The 12,896-nt window shown below is 51.4% G+C and overlaps 6 protein-coding genes across 6 annotated transcripts; 5 read left to right on the forward strand and 1 right to left on the reverse strand.

Moving 5' to 3' along the window:
• Positions 1-428: 428 nt before the first annotated feature.
• MAA_06256 (proteasome-activating nucleotidase) lies at positions 429-2,000 on the forward strand (the record flags this gene model as incomplete). The annotated part of the gene is made up of 1 exon (XM_007824254.1): positions 429-2,000. One exon carries the CDS (start codon positions 429-431, stop codon positions 1,998-2,000), a length of 1,572 nt encoding a protein of 523 aa, XP_007822445.1.
• Positions 2,001-3,037: 1,037 nt separating this feature from the next.
• MAA_06255 (duf1665 domain containing protein) lies at positions 3,038-5,151 on the forward strand (the record flags this gene model as incomplete). Its single annotated transcript, XM_007824253.1, has 3 exons — positions 3,038-3,067; positions 3,123-3,470; positions 3,538-5,151. The coding sequence occupies 3 exons, from the start codon at positions 3,038-3,040 to the stop codon at positions 5,149-5,151; spliced, it is 1,992 nt and encodes a 663-aa protein (XP_007822444.1).
• A 1,480-nt stretch (positions 5,152-6,631) lies between these two features.
• Positions 6,632-7,685, forward strand: MAA_06254 (uncharacterized protein; the record flags this gene model as incomplete). The annotated part of the gene is made up of 2 exons (XM_007824252.1): positions 6,632-6,851; positions 6,925-7,685. The coding sequence occupies 2 exons, from the start codon at positions 6,632-6,634 to the stop codon at positions 7,683-7,685; spliced, it is 981 nt and encodes a 326-aa protein (XP_007822443.1).
• Positions 7,686-7,949: 264 nt separating this feature from the next.
• MAA_06253 (Longin) lies at positions 7,950-8,664 on the reverse strand (the record flags this gene model as incomplete). The annotated part of the gene is made up of 2 exons (XM_007824251.1): positions 7,950-8,563; positions 8,631-8,664. 2 exons carry the CDS (start codon positions 8,662-8,664, stop codon positions 7,950-7,952), a joined length of 648 nt encoding a protein of 215 aa, XP_007822442.1.
• A 485-nt stretch (positions 8,665-9,149) lies between these two features.
• On the forward strand, positions 9,150-10,295 carry MAA_06252 (F-box domain, cyclin-like protein; the record flags this gene model as incomplete). Its single annotated transcript, XM_007824250.1, has 1 exon — positions 9,150-10,295. One exon carries the CDS (start codon positions 9,150-9,152, stop codon positions 10,293-10,295), a length of 1,146 nt encoding a protein of 381 aa, XP_007822441.1.
• Positions 10,296-11,018: 723 nt separating this feature from the next.
• On the forward strand, positions 11,019-12,575 carry MAA_06251 (protein kinase C; the record flags this gene model as incomplete). The annotated part of the gene is made up of 5 exons (XM_007824249.2): positions 11,019-11,236; positions 11,306-11,649; positions 11,700-12,022; positions 12,088-12,328; positions 12,385-12,575. The coding sequence occupies 5 exons, from the start codon at positions 11,019-11,021 to the stop codon at positions 12,573-12,575; spliced, it is 1,317 nt and encodes a 438-aa protein (XP_007822440.2).
• Positions 12,576-12,896: the final 321 nt, after the last annotated feature.

Here is a 12,896-nt window from a genome sequence, read left to right on the forward strand (position 1 = left end):
ACGGACCTCAGGCAGAACTAGGCAGCAGCAGTAGGCCTGCATCATACCTGTACAGATGAACGAAGTTGACATTGAGCCAACAACCAGAAACCAGACACCAGTTGCCAGTGTCAACAGGTGGCACTATACTCACACCCCCTCGAAAATGTCGGGGTTTCAATGTTAGGCTCCCAGACGGCCTTATCACAGAGGGCGGTGTGGTGGAAGGAACCAGGCTGGCCACCTGCACGATGCCACTTGATCTTTCCATACATGCCAACTGGCATATATATCGACCAGACCAGACTGGACTCTGTCTTCGCCGTTCGAGTCATTTTGCCCCGATACAAACTTTGCAGCTCCCATCAAGTCATCGTTTGATCATCCCTCTTCTTGATACTTGCAGTCGTACTCTCGGCCATCTCTGTGCCAATATTCTCTGGCCCAACATGACGGTCAACGACCAACCCGCATTCAACGCTTGGAAGCAACATGGCAGCCTAGCCCGTACGGATATTGAGCTGGTAACCATGCAGATGCTCCGTGACACTCATCCTGGCTACCACGTCACGCGTACCAAACGCTCCTCTTGCGATGTGGTCGGCTATGCTGATGCAGGCCATGCGTCCAAGACGCTCGACGACGCCGCGGGCTACGACGCTTTGCGCGAATATACACGCAGTGGTACCAAATGTTCCGATCCGTGTCGCTTCCCAATCCGCGATGCGGGTGCGGGCACTCTCAAAGACGAAATCCGCTTCTGCCGCTGGGCCTACTCCTGGAATGGCTATGACTTCATCATCTACGAAATTGGCTATCTGAACAGATTCGATAACCTCGAGAAGCAGTTTTACATTCTAGCACCGGCCGATGACAACGTCAAAGGCGTCCACCATGGGCAGATTGACGCCCTGATCCTTGCCGCAGGCGCCTGGGCCAAGACGCTACACCAAGAAATCTACGTCTTTGACGACTCGTGCTGGTCCAAATCGGCCGAAATGTTCAAGAGCGTGCGGGGATTCTCGTGGGACGACGTGGTACAAGTTCCCTCGCTAAAGGCCAACCTGATCAAGGACGTGCTGTCCTTCTTCGACAACCGCGAGCTCTACACCTCCATGGGCGTGCCGTGGAAGCGCGGCGTCATCCTCCACGGCGTCCCGGGCAACGGCAAGACTCTCAGCATCAAGGCGCTTGTCAACTCCCTTGCGGCGAGACAGCCGCCTATTCCCTCCCTCATTGTCAAGTCCTTTGACAGTATTTTCCGCGGGCCAAAGTACGCCATGAAGAGCATGTTTTCGCACGCCCGCGCCATGGCACCGTGTCTTCTCGTCTTTGAGGACCTGGACAGCCTGGTGGCTGGCGAGACCCGGAGCTACTTCCTCAACGAGGTGGACGGGCTACAGTCCAACGAGGGCATCCTGATGGTCGGGTCGACAAACCACCTCGACAAGCTGGACGCCTCCATCACCAAGCGGCCCAGCCGGTTTGATCGCAAGTTTCACTTCAAGCTGCCCGGGGAGCCGGAGCGGGTCGCCTACTGTCGACAGTGGGCGGGCAAATATGCCGGTGAGGCTGCCGTCGACTTTCCCGACGAGCTGTGCCGTGTTATTGCCCAACTCACCGCGGGGTTCAGCTTTGCGTACCTCAAGGAACTCTTTATCGCGTCGTTGCTTATCCTTTCTCGCGGCTCTGAGAACACTGACGTTGAGACGAATGGCGACCAGAACGGTGCGGACGTCGATACGGACGGCGTCAAAAGTCCTGCTGTGGCCGAAGTCGGGGCTGCTTTGACACAGGAGCATGGGGCCGAGAATGAGAAACTCGGGACGGATGACGAGCAGTCTGAAAAACCGGCCCCGAAAACGGCCAAGCGGGCCATGCCAGAGGTGGACATTCCCGAGAGTCTGGCGGATAATGAATTGCTCAAGGTCATCTTGCAGGAGGCAAAGCTGCTCTGGGACCAGATGGACAACTCGGAAGACGGGGACGAAGACAAGGGGACAGACACGGAGAATAAGTGACGAGGCGGTCAAGTGCCGAAAGCTAGTTGGAAATACTTTCCTCTCTGCAATCAAGTCGTTTTTATGTCTCATTTTAATGACATACCTAGCGTGGCTGACTTGTATTTTCGTCCTTTGGGGCTACACTGCTTTTTGTACCCTTTGGGTCAAGCAGCGCCGTGAAGTGCCATTTGTCTGTGAGAGGGATAAAATTCTGAATTCGCTCCTTCAAAAAGCTTACATCGTAGGTTATCCTGCTCTCTGGCCTCTGCGGTGCATCCCCCCTGAGCCATGTAGCAATGATAGCTCCCACAGTCGTGTTCCTACACATCTTTAAAAGGATGGCACAGGAGTATATATTAAGTCCCTCCGCCAATTCTGGGGGCTTATCGTAGGAAAAACCGTGTAGAGGCCCGATTCTTAAGCGCCATGCTCAACCTAGAGTGACAAGTAAAGCGCGAGATGAATCCGGTTGACCGTTTACACGAGGTCAAACAAGGGAGATGGTGTTGCGGCAGATGCGTCGCCCGAACCAGACACCCCGGGCCGCTGCCTAAGTTTCGTTCCACAACGCTCCGCGCTGACAAGAGCCAAACATTAACCGGCTAGGCTGCATAGATGATCGCCAATTTAGGCTTCTCGGCGCATCGCGTCCCACTTACTAGGCTGCCGATCGCACACAATGTGGTTGGATACGGGGTCTCCAATCCCTGGTTCGTCGTCATAGAGTGAAGGCACAGTGAATGCTTATATACACTGTTCTATATATTATTGAACTGTTGATCGGAAACTGCATGACTCGCGATACGGTATCCTGACACGGTGATGCCGCCGTTTGTGAGGAAATTGTCCGTCTCCAATGAACCCGGCATATATGAACTGCGCAGCATTGCTAAGCCTCTTCACTACTACTCCGTCATCGTAGCGCGAAACGAGGTATAACTACATATACCCGCCGTTGCGCAAAAACATGTCGTAATTATTTTACCTGCTGCCAACTTGTCGCGAAGCTTCGGCTACCACACAACACACGGCGGCTCGACCATAGAAATTGCACAATGGAAAACGTCCAATTCGTTCAGTTTGATGTGCGTTGATCCTCTTTGCATTTTGATCCTTGGATAACTCATTCTCAGCACGTAGGACAATGCATCTCCTCGCTCCTCGCCCCGGCCGAAACCTCGACCCATACCTACCCCCTCCGAAGCCATTCGGCTTCCGGGCTACGGCCTGCCCTTGAATTATCTTCCGCCTCGGAAAGAACGCTTCCCCGTGCTCATGGGCGACCGTAACAAGGACTGGAAGGCAACGACTTTGCTCATTCGGGAAGTGTGCATGCTGAAGTTCATGGAGGACATTACGAACAAGCCCGAGTGGTGGCGTAAAGTCTGCGACCCTAATATTGCAGCGAGATGGAAGCAGGAGGTTCTGAGCTTAAACTGGGCAGAGTACAGGAAACATGGAGATTTTACCAAGAACATGGCAGAGATGGTGAGCCGGCAATTGTCCACTGAGCGCCCCGGTACATATATACCCTGGCTAACTCTCGAGATGGTAGTGTATCCAGGAGCTTCGCAAAAAGGCGGCCTTGTACGAAGAAACGAGTTTAATCCCCGTCATGGACCACTCGACCTGTGTTATCAAGTCTGACAAGCTCGTCTCTGAAGACTTGACGGAGCGGCTCAAAACGGCGGTCAAGTCTCTTGAGCATGTGGCAGACAGCGACAAGGATTGGCACCCAGGGAGCGACGGCAAGGTCCTTGACTTGGTGCACCCATCGCTCTTCCCGCTACTATATGGCCGTTCCCGCATCATGCGGCATCAACGAATTGGCTTGGACGACTGCCTCAACTTTTGCGGTCGTGGGTTCCTACTAGAGAAGCCAGGCGACGACTCCGAGTCTCAACTGGAGGCGACAATCGACTGGCGCGGAGCACCAATAGAAGTCGTGTCGCCCCGATTTCAGTGGTTGCCGTGTGACGTTGCCATTGACGAAGACGGTCGGGCGACGATTGAGAGTTACATTAATAACTTGCACCCCAAGGACCACGCTGCTTTGTATCCCGTCATAGGGGAGTTTATCCAAAAGTCCTTGCCGGCCTGGGATCTAATTTACCGTTGGGTAAAGAGGTTTCCTGTGCAGCGCCTTACAGCTCGAAAGGTTGGTCGTGGGGTTTCGCGACCTGACGTTGTCCCGGAAGAGGCAGCGAAACAGAGTGAGGATGGTAACGATGGCGCGGAACACCAAAATCGGGAATTGGATGGCGACACTTTGGGCCAACTTTGCAGCGAAGAAACCGAAGACGAAAAAAGAAAATACTACACCTCTGATGGTGAGAATAGTGACGAATCCGAAAATCCCAATGATGTTGATTCCGAGGGCGAGGATTATGATGACGATGACGACGACGATGACGACGAATATGACAACTCGGATATTGAAGAAGACGACATAAATAAAGCCTCTCCCTACTTTAGAGTCTCAAGGAAACACATCAGATCCTCGGGATTCTTCAATCGCACTCCTCGCATCCAAGTTATCGTGAAACTAGCCAATATTCACCTCACGCCTGACAAACCATCCTACGACGGCGGCTCGTGGCACATCGAGGGTCAACTGAACGAGCACATTTGTGCTACGGCTTTGTTCTACTACGACTGCCACAACATTACCGAATCCCGGCTTGCATTCCGTACGCCCGCCAACGTGGAGAACCTCGGCCAGCGGCTCAAGTACCAACAAAACGACAGGGCGTCCATCGAGCGAGTATTCGCCATCCGCAGCGGTTTCGACACCCTCCAAGACGTGGGAAGCGTACTCACGCGCCCTGGGCGGTCGCTCTTCTTTTCAAACTTGTGCCAACACCGAGTGCAGCCCTTCAAGCTCGAGGACCCAACCAAGCCGGGACACAGGAAGATTCTCGCACTGTTCCTTGTTGACCCGGCTATACCGGTAATTTCGACGTCCAACGTACCCCCTCAACAAAGGCATTGGTACACAAGTGGGGGCCAGAGCGAGGCGGTGGCTACCGTTCTTCAAAATATGGATTCGATCATGGAGTTGGATGAGGCGAAGAAACTGAGGGAGGAGCTCATGGCCGAGAGGACTGTTTTACAACAGAATGTGGACGATGAGCTAAACCAAGTCGAGTGGAGCTTTTGCGAACATTGAAGCGTTTAAAGCTGCTCTCTCTTGCGTCTTTCTCTTCGCCGCTGTCTACGCCAGGTTAGGCTTGCAGACATGACCTGTTTTAGTAGGTATAGAAGCTAAGGCTATTGGTATCAGGTCGACGGTTGGACAAGATAGCCGCTCCCACAGACATTGGTTGGCAAATCCATCTTCGCGCACGGCCTCTTCGTCTGTTGGTTCAAAAATGGATGGGCGGTCGCACTCGTCACCGCGTCAGTCGCCCACGGGTGTCTTTGTACACTGTGACACGAACAGTTCCTGCCAAGAAAAAAAAATAAATCGAGGGGAAGGCGAGTTTCGTCAGAAGGTGCTGGGCGCAGCATTTCGGTCGGCCAAGACAAGTCGGGTTATGTTGTGTGCTGTCAGCCACCTGGGCAATGTTAGAGCAAGACCGTGAGAGGACATCTGGAGCCACAGCGGAATGAAACACCTGCTATCAGCTTGGATTAATCTAATATAGGCCGCTGAGCGACTACCAAAGACTAACTTTTTAATCCCTACTTTTGTCGAAGCAGCTACCGCTCAGGAACCCTTCTAGAATGCAACGTACAAACGTCATCATGAAGGTCTTATCTAGGCTAAAACGCGTCTGGAACATCAGCGGTCCCAATGAATTGCCCAACTTGACAGCTCCCTGGTGTTGACTCGGGCAACCAACCGATTCGCGACTCAGGCGTGTGTTTGGCAGGCCTCCAACCAGCTCCACAGCATGCCATTGGCAACTCATGCGTTCAGGGATCTCGTGCGGTCAAACAGCAGGGGCGTTTCGGAAACACGCGTGGCATTATCAATGTCTGCCGGCAAGGCTGGAAACGTTGGTTAAGCTTGATTCAGTTTGTGCCACGCATTGTTTGCTTTGGTTTGACTTCGTTGGCGGCCAAACATTGGTGGTGGAGGAGTGAGGAAAAGCGCACTGAGCTGGAGGGCAGCTCCCGTGTCACATGGAACGGGACTGGAGCAGGATCGCGGAAGGAGCGACCCTTCGTCTTAGCCACGACACCAACTCGGGTTGCATTTTTCTCCATCGCATGCCTCACTCCTCCACCCCATTCCATTTCATCCTTTGTGTTTACTGACCTATATTTGGCTCCAACGGCTGCCGGTTGGCACAGCCTCAGCGCTGCTTGTCACAGCTCCATTCCGCGGCCCAGCCCGCACACCTAGTCACTGCCACGCTGCTCACAGCCTCAAGCCTTATGGCAACGGTGGACCTCAGCAACCAGACTACGTATTCCGGCTTTGCACCCGCGGCTCTTGTGAACCAACCGTCCTCCATGCGCGCCCCAGAGGTGCTCGCCAGGCGACCGAGGCTATAATCTCTTCTCCTGTTTTGCATTGAGCTTGCCATCTATTCTCCAGACGTCTGCTTCAGCTGGGACTGACGGCGTAACGTTGAATCGAACCCCGCTGGGAGCAACCGCCTCGAGTGACGGCAATCCTCGGTACATCGGGCACGCCCGCAATGAGCGGTTTCGATTCTGTGGGCACGCTGCTGGCTGACATTGCAAATCGTCTTCTTGAAGGACTGCGCATATTTAGTCTCGCCGACAAGAGGCATTGGCGTCAGGACGAGTACGAACAGGTCAAGGCACTGGAGGAAGCTCTGAACGAGGCCAAGAAGGACTTCCAGGAGCTATGTCCGTTAGTCAACGGACAATCTCAATACGAGCATGATCGAAAATGTATGTGACTTTTCCCCAAGGAAGCATGTGTCAATCAGAAGATCTCGGTAATGGCAAATGCTAACGTGCTTAGACGAGACGATGCAAGAGCTGAGGCTCCTTCGCGACAAGTTTCGTGCTCATGTTCAGCTCCTTAGGGACTGGAGTCGATCGGGCGGACCAATTGACCCTGTGTGGGTACGAGAAACTCATTCTCTTCAGCGAGAATTACACCGAGCACAGTGCCGAGCAGCCAGGCGCGTGTTTACATCCTCTCAGGAGTCCTCGCAAAGATGTCTGGGCGCTTTTCTGGTACGGCGCACTCAGGCGAAGGTTGCAGTCCAGCCGAATCGGCAAGTGTCAGAGGCCGACTATCAAAGGCGCCAGTTGGAAGAGCTAGGTGCATGCACAAAAATCGGATCGTTTGATCGATTCGGGGAGGAGGACATGGTTTTTATTTGCGACTTTTGCGACGGCCACTTGATATGGGAGGATCTCGAAAACGTCCCGAACGAACGAACAGCTGCATCTTTGCCGAGACGGCAAGGAAATAGCCAGCATTGGCAAGCTACCGGCACAAGTTCATCGGGCCCACAAGAGAAGCTGGTGATATTCCCGCCGATAGCAGTTGCCAACCATTTGGCCCCGTTGCACGGCGACTGGCAGGCAAGACTACTGTGTCCTTTTTGTGAAGACGAAGCCAAAAAGCCGCAGGACGAGGATGATGAGGAAGAATTGTACAAGCCGAATGACGAGTTTGAAGATGTAGCATCGTTACAGGAACACATGGAGTGGCAACACGTCGAGGTTGTTGTTCCCAGTGGGCAACAGTCAGGTAACTGCACCGTCATGTAGCCGGTGAAGCAAAATAGATGCGAGCAGACGGGCAAGGCTGGCGTTTGATTTGGAGTTTTGGGGAACTTGGACATGGATACCATTACGACTTTATGACTGAATAGCATTAAGAATAGTATACATATACGTCAAGTCTTGTGCTGTACTGTGTACGCGTAACGCCCCATGACATCTCCTGGCCAATGCACATGTCTGTTTCTTTCTTTTCTTCTTCCCTCATCTCGAACCTTGTTTTCCCCTTGTCCCGTGCCCATTTTTGTTTTTTTAGAAAAACCTCATCCATATAAACAACAAGACAAAAAATCCCAGCCCGACAAACGGGCCATATTGCTTCAGCAATAAATCCCAGTTAATCCTCACCGCGGCCCTTCTGTACCTCTTGCTATCGTCTCTCAGCCGACTACTTATCTCTCCCATCCTATCCAAGCTGTCCCCCCGATAGAGCAAGTCTTCAATGTTCTTCGTCATGACCTTGGTCACATCCCTCAGCTCATCGTTGACTTTATCCAGGTTCTGAGCGGCCCTGGCATCCGCATACGTCGCCATCGTCTTGGTGATGAAGCTGTCAAAGTCCATATATGCATATGGGCGCAGCGAAGGCGAGTGCAGCTGCTGCAGCGAGTGGGTGGTGAGGAATTCGCGGGACAGGTCGGCGAGGTATGTGAAGGCCAGCTTGCGCGGGTAGCTGGAGTCGCAGATGCAGAGGAAGACGATGTCGCTGTCGATGAGGTAGTGGATCGCGTGAGGGGGGGATTCGATGGACGCCTGGGGCGTGGAGTTGCGCGTTAGGGTGCGTAGAATTTGGCGGACTTGCGACTTGAGTGATGTGACGGCCGGGGGTTCAGGGGAGTCGTCGACCGAGGCGCAGAGCATGAGGCCTACATTGGTTGTTATTAGTTTCTGCGAACGCGATGAGGAAGGGGAGCATTGGACGGGGTTATGTACCGTCCAGCCGTGATATTTGGGTGGAGAGAATCATTTTGGCGGCGGTGGTGGAAAGCTGGTGCTGCTTTCTGGGGCAGGGTGGAATTGTGCCGAGGAGAGTTGATGATGTGGTTGCCGGTGTTGCTGGTGTTGAAGCTGAGACGTGGTCCCAGTGGGCCAATCAGGGGCAGCGCCACATTGCAGATTGTCATTTGACGCCACCGCAGCAGCTATTGCCTAATTGGTCGCGGGGAAGCGCCTCTCCTTCCGCCTCACTCGACCCAACTCGAGAGCAAAAGCAGAGACACTCTCCCAGACCATCCTCTACATTTTGGTAGTACAACATCAACCTCTAGGCAGCCCGGCGCAGCCTGCTTCCATCGCCCTCCACTCATTTCAGGACACGTCTCTATCTTCTGAAGATGCATCAACGGGGCGCAGTACCCCTTTACGGGTATATTAGGCTGCCGGGTCTCCCTCCCAAGAGCCTGCATTGATCAACTCGCTTCACAACGCAATCATCCTGTACCCCGTACGACCATGTCTCACGTCGGATATTCTGTGTCGAATCACGATCTTCGCATGGTTGACAGCGGAGATTCTATGTTGGATGAACTTCTTCTTGAAAAACTCTCGTATAGATATCTATCCAACATAGAACAGTATGTAAGCCGCTGGTCCAAAGACATCGAAATCAAAGAACCAAGGATGGATTACGACCCAAAAACCTCCGTCGGGCACCTTGAAAAGCTTCCTATTGAAATTTTACATAACGTCTTCGAGATGCTAGACTTTCAGTCCTTGTTGCGATTCTCCGGCGCATGTAGGCGAGCCAGCATTCTCGTGCAAACATCACCAGTATATAGGGACTTGATCGAGTACGCTCACCGAGGCCTGGCCGCGCTGGCCTTCTCAGGTCTCATCGGCCATCACCCTGCGGGTGCACTTCGTGCCGCGTTGCGATCTCAGAATTGCTTCTCGTGCGGCCACTATGGCCAGTTATTGTTTCTCCCTTCCTGTCAGCGATGTTGTCGGATATGTGCTTCGCGCAATCAGTCACTGTGGGTGCTGCCTCGAGGTGTTGCTGCGAAGTGCTTTCGTATACCGCTACGTCAGGTTGATCAATTACCTGGTATCCTTCGCTTGCTCATGTACCCCCATGGGAGATTTGCAACCCCAAAACCGGAAAGTTTTGTCAGCGTCGCTTGTGCAAAGAGGCTTGCGCTTGCGATTCATGGCTCGGAGAAGAAAATAACGGATCTTCCAATCTCAACGCGTCTTAGTGACACAAAACGGGAGCTTTATGCACATTACCGAGCTGCGCAACTACGGCCCTATACCACCGATCCTCTCCTCATATCCACCACCTTTAATGACATCGAAGATCCACATGAAAGCTATGCACACATCTACCTCCCCTCTATTGCCTCCGGCGTCGTATATCATGGCTTTTTGTGCAGGGGCTGTCTATGGATGCGCCAAAATTACCATCCAAAGCGCGATAAGTCGACTAGCCTTGTGCCTATGGACCGAGGGCCAGCAGATTTGATCCTTCGAGCGCGATCTCGAGAGGGTTTTCTGCGTCATATTCGAATGTGCTTTGGGGTGCGTCTAATCGTAGCCACCAATGGCCTTGAGCACTGGGGACAAGAGATTGCTCATATTCCCATCAACCAGTTGGCATGAGGTTAGAATGGTTAATTAGATTGTGGAATATAAGTTGAAATTGTCACAAGAAGATGATTGAACGTGGAGTTTACCTTGGCTCCAGGGATGCCGTTGATGAATGTTCGTGGTCTCTTGGCTATGTTTACTTTTACGTTAATACCAGACCTTCTGCTTGTTTCTTCAGCCAGATCCGCTGTGGATGACTCCAACTACAGCATAGCCGTGCTCTTGTTAAAAGGTGAAAAGTGCTCCGGCCTAAAGGGCATTTGGCAGCGCTCATTACACCAGACACATACACTTGCTTGCCCAAGGAAATAGAGAGCATCTCTTTTGATAGTCCAGAGCAGCAAAGAATAGAAACTGGCGGTTTTATGCGCATTTGGTTTTAACCTTGACGGCAGAACAAAAGTTATTATTCTGGCATTGAACGAGATGCTTGTACTATATGCTAGATTATAGGCTGTGATCCGAAAATACTTGGGTGTTGTGTAGTATTAGCAGTTCAAACAACTTAATGATCGTTACCTCAGGCACGATTAAGCCCATCAGTCTATGTGGATTGGTGCAATAAGCCTCACGTGACTATTCTTAAGGCCTTGACATGATGACAGATAACAAAACAGAAGGCAGATGAAGACAATAACCACAAAATTCAGCTTCACCGGACTCCACTTCTTGAGCATGTTCGGTGCACGGCTCATTACTGAGCTGCGACTACCATGCTTCAAGAAAACTCCCAAAATGGGAGGCTTTGGGAAGCGGCCCTTTTCACGTTCCATGAAAATACCAGCGCCGTATATCCTCCCTGGGCCGATTGACGAAGAGCTGCTCCCGAATGGTCGCTTGAAATATTTCCATCCAACCCAGCCCGGCCAGATACTTGGCGACAGATTCAAAACGATTGCGAAACTCGGGTTCGGTTCGGGATCCACTGTCTGGTTGGCAGAAAATCTAGCATGGTGAGAAGTTAGAACACTCCAAATGACCAAATGTCCGCCACCGCGACATGAATCTAACCTTGAAATCAGTAAAAGATGGGCCAAGTCGGCAGGTCCTCGGTATGTTAGCATCAAAATATCCGCTTTAGATGCAAATGCTGCTGATGAGATTAGATGGATGAAGCTCATCTCAAAGGCCAATCCATCACACGAAGGTCTCTCACATATTCGGACACCCATTGATGTGTTCGACTTGCAAGGTGAACGTGGGACGCACACTTGTCTCGTATTTGAGCACATGAGAGAGACTCTTTTCCAGTTCCAGCAAAGACTTCCACGACAAAGGCTAGGGCCTCCAATATTCAAAGCTTACATGTTTTGCCTCCTCCAAGCTTTGGATTACTTGCACACGGAGTGCCGTCTGATCCATACAGGTTCGGTTTTTACATTCGCACCTCATTTATGTCGCTAACCGCGTTGCTAGATATCAAGGATGATAATATCATGGTCACCCTTGAGGATGACTCTGTTCTGAAAGATCTTGTGCAATACTACAAGACTAATTCCCAGCCCAGGCATGTCAGAAACGAAGACGGGCGTGTGACGTATTTGTCACATGATGAACTTGGTGGCCTCCGTGGCACTACTCTCTTACCCCGACTTGCTGACTTCAATCTCTGCTTCCCTGGACTACCTGATAATCGGGGGCATTTATCTCCCATCCAATCTCATCGGTATCGTGCCCCAGAGGTGTTTCTCGGTTGTCCGTGGTCATACAGTGCTGATATATGGAATCTCGGCCTAATGGTAAATCAAAACCCTGTGGTAATTGACCTTGACACATGTTTGTACAATTATTCTAACTGCAACAGATGTGGAATCTGTTAGAAGATACTAGCCTGTTCAACCGGCCTGCTGGCGAGGACGGCGAATACGACGCGCATGTTCATCTTGCTCAAATGATTTCCACCTTGGGAAATCCTCCTGAGGCTCTAGTCCAAAGAGAACGAATGTGTCGTAAAGCTAAACTCGGCAAGATTATCATAAGTCCGAAGGGGAAAGAGTGCGAAACTATGAACGAGTTTTGGGGAGGTCCTTTTTTTGACGAAGACGGTACGTTACAAGGCCACACAACCACATTATAACCCTAACCAATCGTCACATGATAGGCTGCATTATCCGCAAGGACTTGGTCGAAGAAGGGAAGAAGTTATCTGATATGGTGACCGAGTTAGTTGGAGAGGAAAAGGAGCAGTTTCTAGACTTTGCCGCCTGTATGTTGCAATGGCTACCCGAGAAAAGGAAGACTGCTAAAGAGCTGCTAAAACACCCCTTTCTTGACCCTTTGAGAATCTCATGATGGAGGATGTGAATGGGCAGCCGGGACCATTGTGTGGACAAGAACGAGCAGTTTCGACTACCGTTTCGCTGAGCTTGACAGTCTGCAGTATTAGCCAAGACGGCTACCGACCCTGGGCTAGTTACTTTTGCCTTATGCAATTGCAGATTGAATTATTACTTTGCGGTTTCTATATACTAATACAAATAAGACTAGAATATAATATATCCTGATATTAAAGCTTAACTTATATAAGTTTTAATGTATATATATATATATATATAGCTTTTAATAAATATACTTATAAATATATACTATCCTTTAAGACGCCTAGAGCTGTAA

This window comes from Metarhizium robertsii (genome assembly GCF_000187425.2).
Source record: "Metarhizium robertsii ARSEF 23 chromosome Unknown MAA_Scf_6, whole genome shotgun sequence".
In the NCBI taxonomy this organism is placed as follows: domain Eukaryota; kingdom Fungi; phylum Ascomycota; class Sordariomycetes; order Hypocreales; family Clavicipitaceae; genus Metarhizium; species Metarhizium robertsii.